Source organism: Periplaneta americana, chromosome 13 (assembly GCF_040183065.1).
Source record: "Periplaneta americana isolate PAMFEO1 chromosome 13, P.americana_PAMFEO1_priV1, whole genome shotgun sequence".
NCBI classification, from domain to species: domain Eukaryota; kingdom Metazoa; phylum Arthropoda; class Insecta; order Blattodea; family Blattidae; genus Periplaneta; species Periplaneta americana.
In genome coordinates this window covers 57,436,025-57,459,611 of record NC_091129.1, presented here as the reverse complement: position 1 = coordinate 57,459,611, position 23,587 = coordinate 57,436,025, and the positions used below count along the sequence as shown (strand labels likewise).

Below are 23,587 nucleotides of genomic sequence, written 5' to 3'. Positions count from 1 at the left end.
GAGGAAGACTATTTTTGTTGTACGTTCGGTGAAAATGGAAAGTGATTACTGTATTGTAAGGTACTGTCAGGAATACTACTGAGCAACATAAAACTACATTATAGGCTCTGCTACCCAGAACATGCCGAAGTGACAGGGAAGTGTTTTCTGTAATATAGCCTATTTTCATATATCAACGTTGTTATTATTATTATTATTATTATTATTATTATTATTATTATTATTATTATTAGACCTATTATTATTACTATTATTATTGTTATTGTGGTGATTTTATTCCAGCAGAAATAGATATTTTGATAAAATAATTTTTCAGGGGTGCAACGTGCACTACAGCTTCAAGAATTGAAAGCACTTCATGAAAGGCCAAACATTGAAGTGAGTCGAATAATTCAGAGTCTATGTTTAGGAGCAAGTTAGCCTATGTAGTATGTTGGGAATTAGCTAAGGCACTAAAACCCTTCACGGATGGTGAACTTGTAAAGAGATGTATGGTGCCTGAACAAAATATAGTTAATTATGTCTCTGTACTCCAACAGTTCAAATGTGAATTCACAGAACATAGTTTTAGTGATTTTAGACGTATGGAGAGTGATATTAGTATGTTTGTTAATCTTTTCATAAATTTAGTACAATCCGTGAGAGTGCAGTTCCAGGACAAGTTAATTGATTTACTAAGTAACGTAGAATCCAGAACTAAATGCAGAGAATATGACTTGACAAGCATAGAATTATTTAAAAAATGAACAAAACTAAATATTACAAGATGAGCTTATTCGTTGCCACTATGTTAGCTACCTTCGCCTCGACATATGTGTGCGAACAATTATTTTCGAGAATGAAGGTTACTAAATCCAAACATAGGTCCCAATTAACAGATGAGCATCTTTAGCGCATTGCAGTAAATTCGTTGGAAATAGATTCCCGATTACTTGCAGAAAAGAATGCAGATGTTGAATAGACCGCAAAGTAGACTATATGGTGGAATATGAAAATGTTATTATCTATGATATTATTATATCATAACTATATTAAATATAATAAATAATGTAATAACTGAATATTGCAGTGTATACTCTTTCCGTTTTCAAATTCAGTTTATTATCCGTATATGTAAGAGTGTAAGAACTATGCTACGGGCGGAGCTGCAGTGTAGTTGCGGAGCCCAGTCCGTAGACAGTGTGTGTTATGCAGTGCAGCATCATCCGTGTAATCGGGGCTTTTACAATTTTGAGCATACCTGGAACAGGGGAACTGGAGAAAAGAAAGTGCTGAACTGAAGAATTACAGAAAAATGACTGAATTAATTAATGGAATAGGGGAACTGGAGAAAAGAAAGTGCGGAACTGAAGAATTACAGAAAAATGACTGAATTAATTAATGGAATAGGGGAACTAGAGAAAATAAAGTGTGGAACTGAAGAATTACAGAAAAATGACTGAATTAATTAATGGAATAGGGGAACTAGAGAAAAGAAAGTGCGGAACTAAAGAATTACAGAAAAATGACTGAATTAATTAATGGAATAGGGGAACTGAAGAAAAGAAAGTGCGGAACTGAAGAATTAGAGAAAAATGACTGAATTAATTAATGGAATAGGGGAACTGGAGAAAAGAAAGTGCAGAACTGAAGAATTACAGAAAAATGACTGAATTAATTAATGGAATAAGGGAATTGGAAAACAGAAAGTACAGAACTGAAGAACTACAGAAACATATAACAGTATGAATGAAATAATGAATTAATTAACGAATGGATGAAATGGAAAAAGAAAGTACGGAAGAAATACATAAAACGAATATAGACTGAATTAATTAATTAACCAGTGAGTGAGTGACAGAATGGCGGAGTAGAAGAAATGGAAGAAGGAAAGAAAGTACGGAAGGAACTAATTGATGGATTATTTAACGAATATATGAATAATTAATGAAAGAATAAATGAAAAAGTGCTGGACGGAAAATGCAGAAAAATATGACAATGAATGAACTAATTAATGACAATGAAAGGATAAATGAATGAGTGAATGGAGGAAATGGGAGAGGAGAAGAAATTGCGGAAGAACTACTGTAAAAGAAAGCACAAGGAATTAATTATTTAATGAATCAATGAATGAATGAATAGGGGTAATGGAAGAAGAAAAGGAAATATGGAAGAAATATAGAAAGTGAGACAACTGATTGATTAATGTGTAAGTGTATGAACGTAATAATTAATTAGTTAATAGGGCAAATGAAAAAAAAGAAAAAGTGCGGAAGAAATACAGAAAAAAGACAGTAACAAAAATAGAAAAAGAAATACAGAAAAATAAGAAGAATAAAATGCATGAATGAATGAATGAATAAAGACAAATTGAGAATGGATAGGAAAGGAGATAAGGAAAAAATGTAAGGAATATATTGAATCAAAATAAATACGGATATTAAGAAAAAGTAAAAAGAAACAAGAGAGAAACAAAGAAGTACGAAAGACAAATAAGCCAAAGAAAGGGGAACGGAAAGGAAAGATTAAGAAATCGATAAGTACATAAATAAATAGGGGAAAATAAAAGTTAATGTATGAATGGAAATAGAAAACAGAAAAATTAAAACCAGAAAGGGAGAAGAAAGAAACAATAAAAGACAAAAGAACAAGATATCAACGGAATGAAGTGAAAAGAAAGGAAAAGATGTGGAAAGGAACGATAGAAAAGACAAACAGAAGAAAAAATAAACGAAAGAAGATAAACAAAGTGGAAGTTATTTTCGTGCGAAGTGGTTCTACTCTGCCTGATAATGTCATGACTCGGCGTTTAGCTGAGCATAGAAAAAATTGCAAGAAAAGTGAGAGGTTAAAGATCCAATTACTTGAGGATGAGATGGAAGTGGCATAAAACTAAATTCCAATGAAACGCTGCTTCTCTCGACTCTTTAATGGCTCCACTGCGCTACACCATGACTGCGCTAAAGGTAAGAAGAAAAGATCGCGATGCGTTTGATGTGCGTCGCGGTTTGCACTCCATGGCGCGCGGAATCGTGATTGGTCATGTTAGAATTTCCTTGTTAAATGTGACGTCACGGTTCTCAACTGTTCCGTATCATTGAAAACAAGAAATCCTGAAAAGAGCGATTTATTTATTTATTTATTTATTTATTTATTTATTTATTTATTTATTTATTTATTTATTTATTTATTTATTTATTTATTTATTTATTTATTTACATCTTCGTTTATATATCTACCTTCCTTTTAGCACCTATTGATTATTTATTTTCACGACACAGCATCAACAGGTAAGTGTAGGTAACTGATTGGGGAGAAACTATTTCACGTTATAAATCATTAACACTTTCGAATAGTACGTTAATTTTGACGTTGTCGTGGTTTCTCTCTGTGCTTAGTGCTCATGTTCACGAGTTCATACTCTGGCGTAGGGAATTGATTTTAAAGTCGACAAATCTTTAGTACGATATTCTTCAGAAAAGTAATAAACATGACGTCTTCCTGTCGTAGATGTCTTTATTTCTTCCTTACTCTGTTTAAACTCCCCTTTTTTCCGACTTACACAACATTGTGGGCAGGGAAGGGAGATTCTTCAGATCGTGCACTACACATCCCACAAATGCGGTCCTCCCTAGTCCTGGGATCGGCATGACTCAGGACCACCGCAGAGACATCACAAGACAACGGACAAACACCCAGTCTCGTGGACTAAAGATAAATTTCTTCCATTGCATATGCCGGGAATCGAACCTCGGATCGCTTGTTTGCGAAGCGCGTACGTTATCCACGGTGCCACAACGGCGGACTGTCGTAGATATGCACCGCATAAAAGAACACGTCCCTCAACGTGAGAGTTTGAGGTATAATTTTATGTCACTATTCATCCGTTTAGTAGTACATAGTTTGTTAAGAATCCGAATCTCAGATGTATTGATTTTATTCTCATTTCAGTACTATTTACCATATCAACTAGAGGCGAGGACGTTAACAAAGGAATAATGTGAAGTTTTGAATTTTATTAACTAAATGTGATCTAACACAACGAAAATTATCATTTAACCTATTTTAATCCAAATTAAAAGTTTGTTGCTCAGTAAACTGTCCGAAGAATGTTTGGATCTCATAAGGACATCAATAAGGCCCACTCATGAGGCAACTAAGCCAGAAGAAATGGGTTATAGTGGCCAGTTCCTTTCCTCCATTGCATACATCGCTGACTATAGTAACATATTACACTAATCAAACTTGAGATGTATAGGTCTCGCAAGCAGGGAGTACCGACGGAAGGAATGCGAATCAAACACTGCGATAAGGAAGAGCGGGCGAGAGGAAAGGTCACGAGATAACTTGAATGATATTCAAGAGTAAAATCGGAAGAGAAATTACATCGATAGAATTAGTCTTGCGTTGTGATAGTTACATTACGACTTTAGTTTGTTCCATTGCATGTGAATACGTGTCTTGTATCGCACGGTATTATTATTTAATTCGTAAACATATGTTGTGCGTTTAATTAGCTTCGAATTTTTCTCTTGCTTCGTTCTTTATTTTCACAGCGATGTCCTCATTTGTTCATCTTTTTGTAAGAGACAGTACTTCCATCGGTTCGCACCTCTCCCCCCTCGGCGTTCCTACATACACACGTCAAAACAGACACCAATGCCACCATTGGTTTTCGGTAAACGTTTCTTGCGCGAGGTATACAGTCGAAAGAGAAATGACATCGACAGTATCAGTCTTGCGTTGTGATAGTTACATTACGACTTTAGTTTGTTCCATTGCATGTGAATACGTGTCTTGTATCGCACGGTATTATTATTTCATTCGTAAACATATGTTGCGCGTTTAATTAGCTTCGAATTTTTCTCTTGCTACGTTCTTTATTTCCACAGCGATGTCCTCATTTATTCATCTTCTTAGAAAAGACAGCACTTCCATCGGCCCGCACCTCTCGCTCCCTCAACGTGCCTACATACACACGTCAAAACAGATAGCAACGCCACCATTGCTTTTCAGTAATCGTTTCTTGCGCGAGCTATAGCTATACAAACAAATTGATCTTCCTCTGACACATATCGTCAAGTGAGATGTGCTACCTGATAATAGATGTAGCCTACATATAAGCCAGAACCTCAAACAATGGTAAATAAACGTTAGATACTTCTTAATACACACTTATGAGTCCACCGTTGTGGAGTAACGGTTAGCACGCCTGACCGTGAAACGAGCGGGCTCGGGTTCAAATCCTGATTGGGACAAGTTACCTGGTTAAGGTTTTTCCGGGGTTTTCCCGCGACAGAATGAGAGCAAATGCTGAGTAACTTTCGGTGTTTGATCCTGGACTTATTTCGCTGGCATTATCGCCTTCATCTCATCCAGACCATATATATAGTAACCACAACAGTTGGAAAAAGCGTTGTAAAATAACCAATTACAAAAATTACACACTTTTGTCCTCTAATGAAAAAAAAAAAAAAAAAAAAACAATTATGGAATTAGCATCCTCTAAAAGTAAAAGTATTTGATGATGAGGATGCTGACTGGTTGTTTCGTAGTTTATTTATGAGGTTATGATGTTCCGCTTAATTAGTACGAGTACATAGGGTTCCAGCACAGTCTAGTATATACAATCACGAAGCTCAATACGTAGTAAATATGCATCCATAGATAGTTGCCAACCACTAGGATCGCTAATATCGCCTCATTACAGACAATGCGAAATAGTACCGGTACAGTCTATTGTTCCTAGCACCCTCACAACTCAAGCTTCGTGACTGTGTATGCTAGACTGTGATTCCAGTATGAGCTGTCACTGCCTTCTAAATATTCCCCGTACTAACCAGGAACAATTGCGAATCAGGAATCAGATGCGACAAGATTATTTCGACAATATTACAGTGATTGGTTGAAACTGAACAAATTATTATACGCGATTGGTCACTAATTGCCTGAGCGAAATAGTCATTATAGTCTAATACCGGAACATATTAAACGCATTACTGAGCCTTGCAACTGTGAAGCGTTTTCTTATTCATTGTTCGTAACAATTCTGATTTGTAAATTTTCACATATTCTCGGTGTGATCTGAACAATTTTTATCCAGTTGTTTATAAAGTAACCCTAGTTCCGAAGTTTTTCAATGTCAAGCCAATTCCTTATGTACACAAACTCGTCGTTCCATGCCTGCAGAAGAAGTCCTTGCTATTAAAGTTGTCTTCAATAATTCTCTTTCTGACAGTAGTTTTCTGACATTTATATTACTGTAGTGACGATAAACATTATTCTAAAACCTCGTTAGTGCACATAGCTTCCATGAAGGGCTCCAGTTTATCAGGTAGGTCTTACTTACGAGAGTAGGCAAGAATGGAACTTCACTAAATTTACTGCACATACATTGAAATTCAGACATTTGCCATCATAAGTTAGAATTTGAACTTTCAGAGAAGTGTATATGATTAAAAAGGCAAGAAAATGTGAAGCTGCCTCAGTCATTTTTATTCCATCTAGCCTTCGTTCCTTTTACTTTCTCTTTTGCGTTCCTTTATTATACCAGAACTACGCAAATAATCTGTAATTTTTACAAACTCAATATTGCTTTTCGAAACGCACAAATATTTCTTTGGTATATGTCAAGAGACATTTCTCTGGCACTTGTCAAGAGATATATAGAGTAAATCAAAAGTCTGGAACCATATAAATATCTTCCATATGCTTGATTTTCGATTACTATAGGTGTTACCAGTATTTGTAAGACCAAACGCTCTACCAGTGACACATTCGATTCTAGCCCTCAGCTTTCTCAAAAGACGCCATTTTGGATGCAACTTTGACATTTTAAATGGAAAGGGGGTCGTATAGGTACTCAAAATGATGTGAAATTTTTGGAATAAACAATGGTGCTATGTGTTTTGAGATATCTCTAATCGTTTTCAAGTTATTTAAAGATAACTGTGATAATGACACAAACATCAAGTTACTACATCTACAGATATTTTGTAACATAATTTTGAATACATACATGACTCCCTTTCCATTTAAAATTTCAAAGTTGCACCCAAAATGGCGGCTTTTGAGATAGCTGAGGGCTAGAATTGAATGTGTCACTGGTACAGCATTTGGTGTTATGATACTGGCAACACCTACAGTAATAGAAAATCAAGCATATGGAAGATATTTATATGGTTCCTGACTTTTGATTCACTCTGTAGTTATCGGTTTCAGTACATTCTCCTAAATGTTAAACAAATTTCCTGCACTTCTTATATAAAAAGTAACTTGTTTTGGTTGAATTCATAATGGTGCTCCGATTCTTTTCATTTATTTCATTAATATAGGCAAACTTCTAATAAAGACACAAAGGCAGAGTACAAGTGTATTTACCTCACAACTTAGAGCAATATTAAAGATTACCTACCTTCATTTATAAAATTTAGTATTTAAAAATATTTTTTTATTTATAATTTCCGCAACGTCTCTATACTCATCCTCGTACACTGTAGAAATACCTCGTCTCTGGAATTCGCTACCTAATGATGTCAGGGACTGCCGGACTTTATCACAATTCAAAATTAAATTGGAAAATTTTGTCTTGTTTAATGCTTTTTAGATATTGCTAGAAGTGTCGATTTGTGTTTTTTTTTACTCCAGATTAAAATCGCAAGTTTCTTGTTTATGTTAGTTAATTAGGATACAATTAATTATACTTAATCACTCATTTAAAGTTTGTGTGACTGCAACCTGTGTATATTTTTGTGTGACTTTACTTCGTTTATAGTGTTTTTTTTTTTCCTTTTTATTTCTGTTATTGTATTTGTATTCCTGGTGTTGTGGAAGAGAAGGCCTGATGGCCTTAACTACACCAGAATAAATAAATAAATAAATAAATAAATAAATAAATAAATAAATAAATACTGCTGTCACATCCTTTAAGATATCTTGTAACAGATAATTCAAAATGTGGATAGAACAACTATACGCAATTATCTCAAGCTACTCACTTTCTTTAAGACCATTTCTCATTTTCAACATATTATCTGTATTATCGGTTACATAGGTTGAAACATCGCACTTAAATTCTCTTTTAAATTCTCCCACACAATTTATGGCAATATCAGTCAAGTATTGTAATGTGTGAAGGCGTCTTGAGGTATCATTGTTCTTTCGCTCTGTGACGTGCTTCACTTATTTTCTGAGAATAGAAATCGTTATGAAAAGTTGAAAACTTTTATTTAATCGTAAGCTGAAACTCTAAGGGCCATATTCATAGACATTCTCAGCGCGGGCTTCCGGTGGATGATAAGCGAATTAAGGTTTTTCGTATTCATAAACCAGTGTTGGCGATATGATATGATATGAATCCTGTACAAATAATCAGTCGATAGCCGTGGCTAGTTTAGCACGCTCTTATCAAGGGCTAGCGAAATGTCTATGACTAGCACCCTAAAACTTCAGTTCTTTTATTATATCTCTGCCGGTGAGTGACCGGTAAATTTCAAACAGTTTATCTCAGTTGTGCGCGTCAGAGAATTAAAAATCATTGCAAACTTTTGTTATCTCTCTTCCCCCAACCGCAGGCGTGATGTTGCACACAGACAGAGATATAATACAAGATCTGCACCACACTGAAGTTAGTTCCTTGCTGCTTGACCGAACATCACGTTCGAATTTCGGGAGCAGAAATCCTGCATGCGAAATGATTTACACTCACCAGTTGGAGCGGGATGATGGTGGCGTACCACGTCCTTGTACCCTTCGGGGGGGCTGAGGGTCACCTGGTCGATGAACTCGAGCGGGGGCTCGAACGTGCAGTTCTCGGGGATGTTGAGGTCGAAGCCAGGTCCCCCGGTGGCCAACGTCGTGGCGTCCCGCCTGGGGATGTTTCCTGCAACATGACGGAACCACAACCTGTCAGACTGTCACTCAGATGGCACAGGGTGATCCACAATAGCAGAATTTAAAAGCTATGATCAATAAAATAGAATGTAATGAAGAAGACTGTTGATAAAACCAAGAGGGATCATGTAAGAAATAGAGATGAGCACGGGCTGAACTCGGGCTGACTTAATTTATTATTGACCTTGCTTTAAGCGGGTAGAGTAAGTTGCGTCATCATATCATACAGGAGTATAGCATCTCACACGGGTTGAGGCTGGTTCACAATAAACCGGGAACGGAAACGACAACGAGAACGAGAACGGAAATAATGTTAAAATAAATGTATTTCAACGTGAGCATTCACTATAGTTAATTGTGAATGCTCACATTTAAATTAATTTATTTTAACAATATTTCCGTTCTTTTTCTCGTTGTCGTTTCCGTTCCCGGTTTATTGTAAACCAGCCTTTAGAGTAAAGCACACTGTATACCTAAACGGGGTAACTTACCGATACAGAGCTGTACTGTTGTCAATTCAGTAGTACGGACAGTAACAATCTGCTCTTCCTTCACAGTAACTTGAAGTGAAGGAAAGGTAATATACATTAAATACCTACGTTAAATTATTGTTAGAACGAAATGCTGCATTGATAAATACACATAGAAAAGAGTATATAAAAAATTCAAATTTAAGTTACGTTAATTTTATTATTAATGTTTTGTGTTTCCTTTTCAAGCACTGTAAAATGTTCTGTTATAAGTTGAAAGCTGTAAAAGATGAAATTTCTGAGAGAAGGGAAAAAAATTAGTATCACGAAATGACACATACTCTCTCATACAGTACGTTGGCACCAATTCAGTTCCTTATCATTTTTCGAATGACTATAGCCTATTTTCTTGAATTGACGAGCTGGATGCAATAACAGCGTTATTATAAAAGTCGCTTTTCAGAAAAATTAGATAGAACATTTAAAATTATTTAAAACAAAGGCTTTACATACGATAATAACTAATCAGATGTTTAGGATTTACATATTAATAAAATTCAAGATTTCATAATAAATAATGATTTATTTTCGTTTTCGTCTAGTTTATTTGCGCGTTTTACTTTAATTTATCAGTGATGTCAAACAACATCCCTCTGTCTACTCCTTCTGAATCTACTAACACTTCTTCTGTGACTTGTAATTTATGTGGTAAATCTTTTACTCAACGAGGCATCAATACCCACGTTTCGAGATGTCATACATCAGAAGATTCTTCGCTGGATATTACCCCATCCGCAGCAGGGAGTTTTCCGATATTTCTACACATATTAGTGCTACCACTGAACCTGATGAATATATTCCCTGCCCACATTATCCACCAGGTGATACTAAACTTTTTAGAGGTACTCGTGGTCTACGCATTCATCACTCACGTGTGCATTCTAACATTCAAGATGCAATTCAATCCTCAAATACCACCCACGAGGAGCTTCACTCCATACTCATACAGTGCAAGAAATCTGTTGCTGTCATACGCAGAATTCCTAAGGGAGCTCGCCTATTGGCTGCGGACCGACTTCGACGTCTGATTGACCTTTGTATATCATTTAATTCCGAAGCCCATTGGATCAATTTAATGCTTTACGCTTACATTGCTCTTCGTGTTCCTGAAAAGTATACTAATAAATCACTAATCTCCAAGATTAAGGAAAATATAAATAATTTTCAAAATCCTTCTTTCACCGAGTTTCTTCGTACTAAGAAGATGTCACCACATATCTCCCAGACGCAACGTATAGAGAGGAAAATTGCTGAAGGAGACACGCAACGCTGTTCGTATATTATCATCCGATATGGGGATAGCTGAATACAATAAACTTACTTATGAAGATTTATTATCAAAACACACGCCTCCTTCTCGACCATCTACTTTTCCTGATGCTCCTGTTATTACTGCTAATCACCCATCTTTTTCTGAATCTGATGTCCTACACGTCATTAAAAGTTTCCCTCAAGGATCTTCTTCTGGTATTGATGGTCTGCGACCTCAGCATCTAGTTGATTTAGTGTCCATTTCAGCTGGTGACTATGGTAAAAAGCTCCTTTCATCCATAACTAATCTCTGCAATTTTTTGTCTCAAGGTAAATTAAATGATAATGTACGTACGAAATTCTTTGGTACTTCTTTGCTTGCAGTTAATAAACCTGGCGGTGGCATAAGCCCAATCGCAATAGGTAATACTTTCAGGCGTCTTATTTCTAAAATTATTTGTCACGCTATTAACATTGAAAGTGGTCATATTTTTCGACCCCATCAACTAGGATTTGGTTCTCCTAAAGGTTGTGAATCTGTTATCCACACTGTACGATCCTTCTTACACACTTATGATAACTCAGATAAAATTCTACTCAATATATATTTTAAGAATGCCTTGAACAGCATTGAGCGTGATATGTTAAACTCATTTTTTAGAAAAATTCCCCCGCTTTTACCCTTTTGTTTGGCAGTCTTATAGATATTCGTCCAATCTATTTTTTAATTCCAAAATTATTTTATCACAAACAGGCTGTCAGCAGGGAGACCCTTTAGGGCCTTTACTCTTCTGTCTTACAGTCCACTTCCTCATCCAAAAATTAACTAGTGAATTAAGTCTCTTTTATTTGGATGATGTCCATTGATGTTCTTTGTGATTTACAGAAAATCATTCATCTTGGATCCAAACTTGGTCTTGAGATTAATCCTAATAAATGTGAATTTTTTTTTGTTCTGCTATTAACCCAAATGTTTTATCTTCTTTCCAGAATATTGCTCCTGGCATTAAAACTGTCACAAAGTCAAATCTGTCCGTCCTGGGTTTTCCCATCTTCTTAGATTCTGTTGATGAAATAGCTACTCAACACCCCTAAATCTCTTATTTCATTGTCAAAAATTGCCTATTAATCCCTAAATTCACTTACTCGTATTTTTTAAGAACCACACCCTTATTTCTTTTCCCTGCTTTTCTCCAGCAGGCAGATGATTTATTAAAACAGTCTTTACAATCTATTTTAAATACTTCTTTTGACGACACTTGGATACAGGCTTCTCTCCCAATTAAATTAGGAGGCCTTGGTATTCGTACACTTACTGATATTTGTATACCAGCTTTTTTATCTTCAGTCTTTGGCGTTATTGACTTCGTCAAATTTATTTTCCCTATTTACAGTGATGCTGTCGACATTTGTCATGTTCCTGAAGCTTTAAACAAGTGGTCCGAAAAAACGAATAACTTTGCTCCTCCCCAGAATCCAGCCATTCAAAAAGCCTGCGATTATTGCAGGTCAAATACTTGATTCCCTTAATTCCTCTTTCACATCTGACAAGGACATCGCTCGTATTAAAGCTCTCCAAGAGAAGGAATCTGGATCTTGGCTCCATGCTCTGCCTTTCTCCTATGTTGGTACCTTGATGGACGGTAAATCTTTCCAAATCGCTATTGCATTGCGTCTGGGCTACAAAATTTGTCATGTACACCAATGTATATGCGGAGAGACTGTGGATTCTTTTGGACATCATGGACATCTGCCAGGTTAAATAAATTGTTGTTATTATTATTATTATTATTATTATTATTATTATTATTATTATTAAGGTGTGCCAGAAGTAAAGGTCGCATTCCTAGGCATTCTGCTATTAATAACATCATTAGTAGATTTTTAACCTCCTATGACATTCCATCTCTTCTTGAACCATCTGGTATTAGTCGGTCGGAGGGTAAACTACCTGACGGCTTGACACTAATTCCTTGGTCCAAAGGTAAATCACTCATCTGGGATTTTACATGTGTCGATACCTTAGCCCTTTCCCATTTAAAATCTTCTGTCAATTGTGCTGAATCTGCTGCTAATCCGCTTATCATGCTAAACGACGTAAATATGAACATTTAACATCACATTACATCTTCGTCGCTTTTGCAGTTGAGACCTTTGGTCCATGGTGTAGGGACGCTAAAGATCTAATGACCCAAATTGATACACGCCTACTGTCCCGTACCCGCGAACCTAGATGTATCCATTCCATTTGCATGGAATAGCAGTTCAGCAAGGGAATGCTACCTCCATCCTGGGATCATTTCCTACCTCTATTTCGATGGATGAGATCTTTCTCATTTAATGTGTACCTGCTTCAGCATGGGAAGAAAGTTCACAAGAAGAAAACTCCCACGAAGAAAGGAGAGAGGAGTCCGATCTTTAATGAAGCCATGATCTTCAGTGTGCCGGCCCACACATTACAGCAGTCAACGCAAACCACGCAACGAAGATTCAATTAAGTATTGGTAGGCCTACAATAGTTCTATTCGGGCGGAAATATTTTTATACGAGTAATAACAGCGTTAACCCTTAAATTGGCAGAACTTCATTTTTCACCTTAGTTTATTAAACCGTGTCGGACTTTAAAGAAAACAACTATCGCAATGTCCATATTTTATATGTTGTACAATATTATAGTATTGGTTAAATTTAATTTTCCTACAATTTTTTTCTATTGTTCTATTAAAATTATAGCATATAGCCGACTAACTTGTTGTATCCTATAGGATACATTGTGAATTTAAGGTTTAAAGCACTAACGCTCTAATTGTACCCAGCTCTTCAATAATATTGTTATTGAAAGACATTACTTAAATGGAATCGTTTAATATACATCCAATATCAAAATTACACACAAAATATCCCACAATTAAGATATTTCAGTTTATTTAATCTACGAATTGTGGGTCTACTATTTAAGAGGATAAACGAGTGATTCAAATGTTTGGTGCCATAGTCAACTCCGTTAATACTATAGTGTAGGTAGCAAAAAATGGACAGAGGGAAAAGTTGTTGTAAATATGTAATTCCCCACCCCATACTTAGTGTGCTTAATTTTCAACGTAGAATGCACCGTTGAGGCTGTACGCCGCTACGAGCCTCATTGAGAACGGAAATTGTAATTGTGAGTTTTTTAGAATTTTTTTTTTCTGTTTGTGAAGGTGCTTTAGATTTACCAGTTTTGGTTCCCACATGCTTCGTCCTTAAAAACGACTTTTACATTATCGCAATTACCGCACTGTAAATTAGGAACTGATAACGATTATTATTAGCAGTATTGCCAATATGAGTTTAGGGAAAACCGCTAAACAAGAATGAAATTCCTCCAAATTTCTATGTCCTCAATATAAAGAAATGTTTCTTTGTCACTGTGGAATGTTAAAAAAAAACCGCTGAACCCTACAGTATAAACAATACAAAATGTATAATTTTTCTCCGCTAAAAAATCTAATTATCGCTAGATATAGTGGAAAAACTACTAAACTGACAACACAATTAATTAGGCACCTGAGCATTTTCCTTTCTCATTGAGGCTCGTACCAGAGCACAGTCTCATCAGTGCATTCTAACTTGACAGTTTAAGCACATTACATTGGAAACTAAATATTTCTAACTCTTCCCTCTTTCCATTTTCCGCTATCTGTACTAATAACAGAGCTCGTCTTGAACGCCGGAATTTTGAATTACTTGTTATGTATATAATTAATTAATTAATGTTTCACAAATATATATATATATATATATATATATATATATATATATATATATATTGTAATCCATCCCGCGCCATACCGTCGTGGTCTAAAGTGTCGTGCATTGACTAGGGTTTCGGAATGAGCACTGGTTCGAGTCTTCATGGGGTAAGAAATTTTCTCAATGTATGATATCCGTGCCCACCTATCATTGTGATTAATTTGGGTCGCTACAGCAGATAATGAAGTCCAATTCCGCCAGCTAGCTGATAGGGATCATTATGTAAACTACACTTTATCCAATAAACATAAAGGGATCAAAAAATTAAATATATTAAAAAGTTTAACATTGCAGCATAACATATGATTGAAAATAATCATTACCACGTACTGGTTGGATGATTGCTCACCTTTACTGAGACACGTAGACGTGAAACCAACAGTCGCCTGGTAGGCCTTCGCCCTCTATAGGCAGTCGGGCACAGGATACTATTATTATTATTATTATTACAGATCATTCGTTATTTCGTGAAATCAAACGCATGCGTGCGCCGTAGCTCAAAGTAAGAACTTTATGGTGGATTAATTTGCTAGCTAGCTGCAAGTGGAAGTTTAGCCAAGGAGGAAAGCTTCCCAGTTCACTTTCTTCGTCCACTCACCCGCAAGTTGGTTTCACGAGATAACGAATGACCTGTGGTGGTGGTGGCGGTGGCTGTGGCGATGGCGGCGGCAGTAGTAGTAGTAGTAGGTAGTAGTGGTAGTATATTGTAATCCCTTCTGCTATATTTCTGTTCACGAAAATTGGAATGTACAGTATATTATACAGGGACATAATTTTATGTTTACTTCAATTTTTATTGCACCTGAGTTTTTTAATGTACTTCACTCCCGATTTCCGCCACACGTTTCTGCTGGTCTCTCTGTAAAGGCTAGTGGCTGGGCTGTCAGCTCTTTTCTGAAAACATTTCTTGTCAGAAATTGGACGTCTACGTAATACAGTATTATACTTACAACTTACTTACTTACAAATGGCTTTTAAGGAACCCGAAGGTTCATTGCCGCCCTCACATAAGTCCGCCATCAGTCCCTATCCTGTGCAAGATTAATCCACTCTCTATCATCATATCCCATCTCCCTCAAATCCATTTTAATATTATCTTCCCATCTACGTCTCGGCCTCCCCAAAGGTCTTTTTCCCTCCGGCCTCCCAACTAACACTATATGCATTTCTGGATTCGCCCATACGTGCTACATGCCCTGTCCATCTCAAACGTCTGGATTTAATGTTCCTAATTATGTCAGGTTAATAATACAATGCACAGTATTATACAACTGTTTAAAATAATTTAAATAAAAGGGCCTCGTTAAGTAACTGTCACGTGATTTCCCCCCTTTCTACGACCCTGCGACATAACTTGGACTGACAGTAGACAGCAATCTGAGTAAATTTATCTGTGCGAATCGGGTAGAAGTGAAGTGACTACAATATAAGTAAGGCACTGTGTTTATAGTATATCTACAGAATTATTATTTCAAGAGGCACAGGATTATGGCCTCCCCATGTCGACTGATGCTTTGCATTATTTCTTTTGGAGTCACTGTGAAACAGCCTATGTTTGTTAAACATCCTACAACAATAGAAGAATTAAAGAGTTACATTCCAGAAACAATACATTCTATTTCAGAATATATGCTTAAAAATTAAAGGTTTTAAATAATATGCACACAAAAGAACTGAAGTCCGTATAGAAATGAACGGCCATCATTTTCAACAATTTGTTTAAATATCCATATGTTGATAACTTTTTAATTTAAATGCACTCTCCTTATTGTATGCTAATATGGTGTAGACAGTTTATTATACATTGGATAATGAATACGTCCGCTGAATGGTTCAGTTAGTGAGTAAAAACACTTATTGTTAATACTGTACTGTATTTTGAGTAAATAAAAACCTAACGAAAATTATCAAACTGAAAATCGTAATAGTTCCTAGTTTACATAAATGGATGTACTACTTTTCTTCCCTTCTATACCTAGTAAAGTGATTTGTTTGTATTTTACACCAGTATCATCAAACTCCGGTCGTGGAAGGGGGTAACATATTGTTTGCGATTCTCAACCGTTAATCCAAAGGTATAGCCAGGTTAACATTAGAAATGTTAGTAAAAACAAAATGATGACCCCGTATAATATGAATTTTGAAGTACGTTAATGTTACGTTGAGACTCCCTCCTTTTAATTCTAGATCTTTAAAACTTTTTTTTTTCATTATTTTAGCCACGGATAACAGATGAATGTAAAAAGGATGGTAAATCCTGGACGAGTCCGATCTACTCTAACATTATTTCTAAGTCCAGCTGTGTTACAGCCTCCGGTATCAAGACTTGGAATGAACTCGCAATGAAAAGTATAAACAGTTCTGTATATGATAATTAATTTCTCTCAGGCAAATGCTTTTCTGTCGATATTACGTAACCCGTCTCATTTTTTCATTTATTCTGCATAATACAAAAAATAGACGAATAAAAGCATTGGCTTTATTTTGGCCCAGAGCACTGTTATGCTTTGTATTCCAAATAAAATTGTAGACCTATTTATGTTTTACTGAAATGATTATATTTCATAAACATTGTTACCGGATAAATTAATTTGTAAGGTACTGAGTGTGAATGAAATCCGATCAATAGTTTAGGAAACCAGACGACAGTTCAAAATCATTTATTCGATGTCAGGAATGCTGAAAACATTTACACGAAAATATATAAATTAATAGTTTGCAATTTCACGATATGCCTGGTATATCTGCGGGGAAGGTAAGAAGAAATTCAGGACGACCAAAGAAAGGAATAATCTCAATTGAAGGGTACACGGGAATAACGATCAAGGTCCATTTTAGAAAGTGTCGAGAAAAACGAATTTTAAAGTTTAAGCACTCAATACTTAGTTATGTGTGTATTTAATATAAATTGACGTAGTGGAATGTCAAGAATGATGATTTCTTATTACTAGCTAGACCACATGATAGTACTTTCTGTCCACTATAAGATAGCATTATTAACTCAATTTCGATTTTTGATGGACCTTGATCGTTTTTCCCGTGTACCCTTCAATTGTTTCTTATTTTGGTATGAAGAGGCTATGAAACCTAAAAAAAGCAGAAGTAAATAAATCTAGGAAAAGAATGGACGGTCCAATGAAAATATGATAAGACTATTTATAAGTTATAATTGTAAATAAATCTTATCAAATTTCAAATAGATCTTAGTTTATGTCGTCTGTGCTTTCACCAATAGCATATACAGAGTGTTTTCAAAAGATTTTAAAAACAATGTGAGGTTTTAGGGCAGGGCATTTGGAACCGTTTGAGATAGGGAATGCATGTCCGCCAAAGCCTCCTTTCCAGACTACGCCTACGTCATTATAAAAGTGCTAACTCTTGCAGGTAAGCAAGTTGCTTTTAATTAAAGACCCTTGTGGTGACTGGTAACTGTGTCCATGTTTCAAAAAGATTGTAAAAACCGTAATGAGGTTGCAGAGTAGCACATTTTGAGCCGCTTTAGATAGGGAATACACGCCCACCGAAGCACGTCGATGTATTCCCGCCACGTGTATCATTCCATGTTGTTAAGATGGGTTCACTGTGCACTGTCAACAAACAGACTGCAACTCGGGCGAAGTTTGGTATTAGCACAGTGGAATGGTGACAAGAGAGGAGAGTGGCACGGTCGTAAAATGTGGGCCTCGAAACTAACCTAAGGATCGCCTGAACATTTGTTGTACATAAAATACTTTCAATTTAAAGCACATCTGAAGTGTCTCGGTTCGTAATAAATGAAAAAATGTAAACGACTCACTCTATTGCGCTCTTCTCTTGTCGCCGTTGCACTGCTTATTGGCCTGAAGGAGGAACGAATAATTATGATGCATTGTTCGTAAAATAACCTACTTAAAAAAAAGAGACGAAGTGGACCCCTATTGTTGATATTATACGAGGAGCACTATTGCCTACTGCAACCCAAATATAACTAATCCTCGCCTACAGTAGTGTACGGACACCTGCAGGGTTAACACTTTTACAATGACGTAGCTCTGAAAGGAAGCTTGGGCGGACATGCATTCTCGATCTCAAACAGCTCAAATGCCCTGCCCTATCACCCCACGAACTTCTTTTACAATATTTTCCAAACAGCCTGTATAGATGCACATTCAACTGACTTCGGTTCGGATTCCGATACAAAAGTTAATCTTTCTCCTCTCACGTGTAATCTCTTATTTAATATGACGTGTTCTTTTAAACGATTACTTTTAGTCATACTGACCACATGACCAGAGATCTACTATTTTTAACTGTATAATTCATTCATAGTGTTTTGCCCAAAGGCAAGTCTTTCACTGCAAACCCAGCATTCTCCAGTCTCTTCTATTTTCTGCCTTCCTCTTTGTCTCTGCATGTGATCCATATATCTTATTATCGTCTATCATCTGATATCTTCTTCTTCTCCGAACTCTTCTCCCGTTCACCATTACTTCCAGTGCATCCTTCAGTAGGCAGTTTCTTCTCAACCAGTGGTCCAGCCAATCCCTTTTCATCTTCCTGATCAGTTTCATCATCATTCTTTCTTCATGCACTTTTTCCAACACAGCTTCATCTCTTATTCTGTCTGTCCATTTCAAACGTTCCAGCCTTCTTCATATCCACATTTTAAATGCTTCTATTCGCTTCTCTTCACTTCGTCGTAATGTCCATGTTTCTGGCCCATAAAATGCTACACTCCACACAAAGCACTTCACTAATCTCTTCCTTAGTTCTTTCTCCAGACGTCCGCTGAAGATGCTCCTTTCTCTATTAAAAGCTACCTTTATCATTGCTATTCTCCTTTTGACTTCTTGGCACCTCAAGTATTTGAAGCTGTCGACTTGCTGTACTGCCTCATTTAGAATTTGCAAGTTTACCTTCTTTACTTTTCTTCCTACGACCATGGTCTTCGTCTTGTTAGCATTTATTTTCATTCCATACTGCTCACACCTGTCTTTTAGTTCCAGTAGCATATCCCTTAGTATCAATGGTTTATAATTCTGATAAGAGCAGAAGAAAAGGTCCAAGAGGTCCCAGCTCTTGAAGATATATGATTATGTAATGGATCATAATGTACAGTAACCGCAAAACGCTATCAAAAAAAAAAAAAAGAAAGAAATAAACCACACAAGATATGATACAAAAAATCAAGGCATGTAAACTATCAAGCAAACATTCTGATGGGGACAGATAAAGTTAATTTTTTTCTTTCACCATGTTAATAATGTCAAAAGAAGTGTTTATCAAATTTTGGCCACTTGACCGCAATTACGAAGGCCGTAAAAATAAGTTCGCCAGGGGCCGTTAACAGAAAGGAAACACAGTTACATTGAAAAAATTTATTGGAACAGACACAGCAAATATTGAGCTATTTTTCAACACATTCCCCTCCGGAATTGAGACATTTGTCATTTCATAGTATCGACAGAGAGATGCAGACGACTGTCAAACACTAGTTGCGATCTCAGACGGCTGACTTCTACGACACAAGGATACAAAAATTGATCCCATGATATGGCAAATGTCTCAATTCCAGTGGGGAATATGTTAACAAATAGCGCAACAATTGCTGTATCTGTTTCTATAAATATTTACATGCAATTGTGTTTTTTCTGTAAACGGCCTCAGGGAAAATCACTTTTGGGCGGCCTCATAATTGTGTTCGAGTGGCCAAAATTTGTATAAGCACTTCTTTTGACATTATTAACATGGTGAAAGAAAAAAAAAAACCTTTCTATCTGCCCCCATCAGAATGTTTGCTTGCAAGCACAGGAACTCAGGCTTAGCCTCTAAATCGGGGGCATACTGCATCGGACATGCTATCTCGGACAGGACGGTTTTGTACTGGACCATCCAGTAGTCGTGTGAAAGTGATTGATTACACGCATGCTTATGACGCTGCAGCATATTGCATTGTTCGGATATCCCGGGGCGAAAGTCCAATGCAGTATGCTGCAGCCTCACGATGGATGGAAGTTCGGACACCGAATCTATGAAGTTTTAACTATGTCGCGTGTTATACAAATCGTGTTGTTCATATCAACTAAGGGTGGTACAAGGACTTGCAAAGAGCATTGCTGTGCTTGAATCAAAACATTGGCCTGTATTGTCAGATGACTAAAACAAATAAAGTATAACACACATTTACGAAAGTGACTTATCTCATTCTCTTCTTTGTACATAAAAAATGGAGATAGATTTTAAATACAAATGAATGGTGTAATTTTAAGTGTCACTACTTTTGTTGCAGCCACCAGCGTGGCTCAGTCGGTTAAGGCGCTTGCCTCCCGGTCTGAAGTTACGTCCGGGCGCGGGTTCGATCCCCGCTTGGGCTGATTACCTGGTTGGTTTTTTCCGAGGTTTTCTCCAACCGTAATGTGAATGCAGGGTACTCTTAAGGCGAATCTCAGCTCGCCAAATATCATCTCGCTATCACTAATCTCATCGACGCTAAATAACCTAGTAGTTGATACAGCGTCGTTAAATAACCAACTAAAAAAATTGTTGCAATGTACAACTGTGTACATTCGTAAATAGTCAAATATAAACCTGTTTCCATTGTCACTCAAATAATATTTGTATTAAGAAAATATTCTTATCACATAATGTTATTGGTGCTAATTTGAAATAGTTTATGACTGTTGTGTGTTATCTTGTACCTGTTCACTATTTAATTCATATTGCACTTCACAGATTTTCAAATATGCAGGATTTCAAGGACACTCTTTATTTTAGTTTAACCCTTCTATTGTTACAAACAGCTAATTGTATAGGATTTAAAGCTTTTTCATAACACGAGGTAAGTACTGTGTACTCATTGTTGTTGGAGTCGTCAATTTTCTAGACGTATACTTTTCAGTGAAGTGTTTACAATGTGGATTCTCAAGTTTATGGAACGGAATATACGTACATATCAGTCATAATAAAAAGTGCACTTACCCGAAATCGAATCAATAAACAATTTCAGACGTTCGATGTATCTTTTAGAGTCACAAAATGTTTGTAAATGACTACGCTTTTTAACTTTTATGTCTAACTTACACACTTTATACCATAGCATATTTTCATCCTTGGCTGAAAAATAGTCTACTCCGAACTCTTTTACAAGTACAGACAAAGTTACAAGTTTTATTGAAGGCATTTTAATACATCTACACAGTACCTTCACTAGATCACAACTGAACTCCTGACGAAATGTTTACTTTTTTAAAACAAAAAATAGGCATGCTGTGTCGAAACAACCTATTAGAATGTAGTAAACAATACAAAACCCACACCCATTAAACTTCCAATGAATAGAGCTCCCTTCACTCGACGTCTTTCATTTTACATACGAACCTGAAGGTACATCAGTAAAGTAAACAGCTAATGTCATCCTATAGTCAGTGTTACTTAAGCCTGCGGCCTTCCCTAGGCAATGTTTTGGTGTCCCGACTTTGTTCCCTAGAAATTATTTAAAAGTTACTTAATCAGAACAGACGCATTGGTGGCGAGCGTACTACATTATAATAACCAGCATAACAGAAGAAAACAGTATGTTTTACCAGAGTAGGCTACATCTTAAGAATATACATGCGCTGAAGGCTAGCAGGCAGTGGAAAACATTATCAAATTACTAGAACTAAAGCATTCGCGATTGTGAATGCAAGATCATTCAGCGGCATTAGTATTGTTATAGAGTACAGTTTTGCAGTGTTACGACATGCTTCTCATCTTGGATGAGGCTTACGTTGCTGTGACTGTTTCACGTGCTTGGACAATGTGTCTCATTTGGTTGATAAATATTAACAACGATATCTCCGAAACAAATGATCGTAGATTGTTGATTCTTATGCTTAAATGAATCGGCATTATATCCTCTACCCTACAATGCTGTTCATTGATGGACTTTTCCTCTAACATTATGTAATAAAATTAAGCTTATAGCCTACATGATAAGATTGATGACCTATAAACATATCTTTAGGATGTGACATAATTTATATTAAATAAATACAATCATATCATATCCATTCATTCAAAGTATTCTGCCCAAAGGCAATTCTTCCACTGTTCTATCTTTCTTTTCCGCTTTCCTCTTATATTATATTATATTATATTATATTATATTATATTATATTATATTATATTATATTATATTATATTATATTATATTATTTCAACTTGCCACGGTGGTCTAGTGGCTAGAACACTGGATTTATAATCCTGTGAAGCCCTGCATAGTTATCCTAACTTGTGTTGGACAAGCCCGTGGTCACAGAGGTTTTCTCCAGGACATCCCAACAAATCTCCAGCATCTTATCTCATCGCGGATTTAGCGTAGACCTGCCTCCTATGGCCAGCCTGGGCAATAATTCTATTATAGGCTATATATTTTATATTATATTACACCATACAATTATAGGTACTTTATTTTCAGGAATACATAATAATATAACCTATTATAATATATGCATTGAGAGTATATTAGATGTAGATACATTATTTCTGCTAATTTCTTATTCATCAATTCCATTGATTTATTATTTTTTTCAGGCATGGGCAGTTTTATATTTAGGCTAATTATAACGCAACTCGATCAAATAACTCACGAAGTGTGAACCTCTAATGATGTTTTATTTTCTTCGGTACGTCTCAATAAATTAATAAGCCAGTCTAATCTAAAAACAAGACGAGTTTCGCGCAAATGTTAATTTAAAATTCTGCTTCTTCACGTTCATGTTATAGAAATATACTCAGGTGAGTATAAAAAGACCATGGGCAATCACTGTGTTTGGTTAAATAAGAGAAATAAGAACATCATTCTAGTGTTTGATTTTAATTAAAAATTGATATAAAACTGGCTCTCATAATTAATCTGCGCGAGCATAATATAGCGGCCACTTTTATTTAGCATTACTGGCTGCGTGGCAGTCTGTCTTAACGTACGCTCTGCAAGAGAGAGCGACAACAGACAACCAGCGTTCCGCAATAAATAACACAGACGCGCGCCAACACAGGCTTGCCTCGCATTTTTTCTGAAAATTGAAATCTGTTTACAAAACAAACCTATTACAGCTTGTTTTGATCAAACAGATAAAGCGTGAAACAGCAATCACGTTTTAAAAGTGGTTCCGTACTTCAA

At 36.1% G+C, this 23,587-nt stretch overlaps 1 protein-coding gene across 1 annotated transcript in view; it reads right to left on the bottom strand.

Annotated features, from left to right (window-relative positions):
- Nucleotides 1-23,587, bottom strand: part of LOC138711631 (uncharacterized) — a 233,224-nt gene that overhangs the window by 126,899 nt on the left and 82,738 nt on the right. The window contains exon 2 of the mRNA XM_069842762.1: nt 8,688-8,861. Coding sequence (XP_069698863.1) covers nt 8,688-8,861 — 174 coding nt within the window. The remainder of the gene's footprint in view (nt 1-8,687; nt 8,862-23,587) is intronic.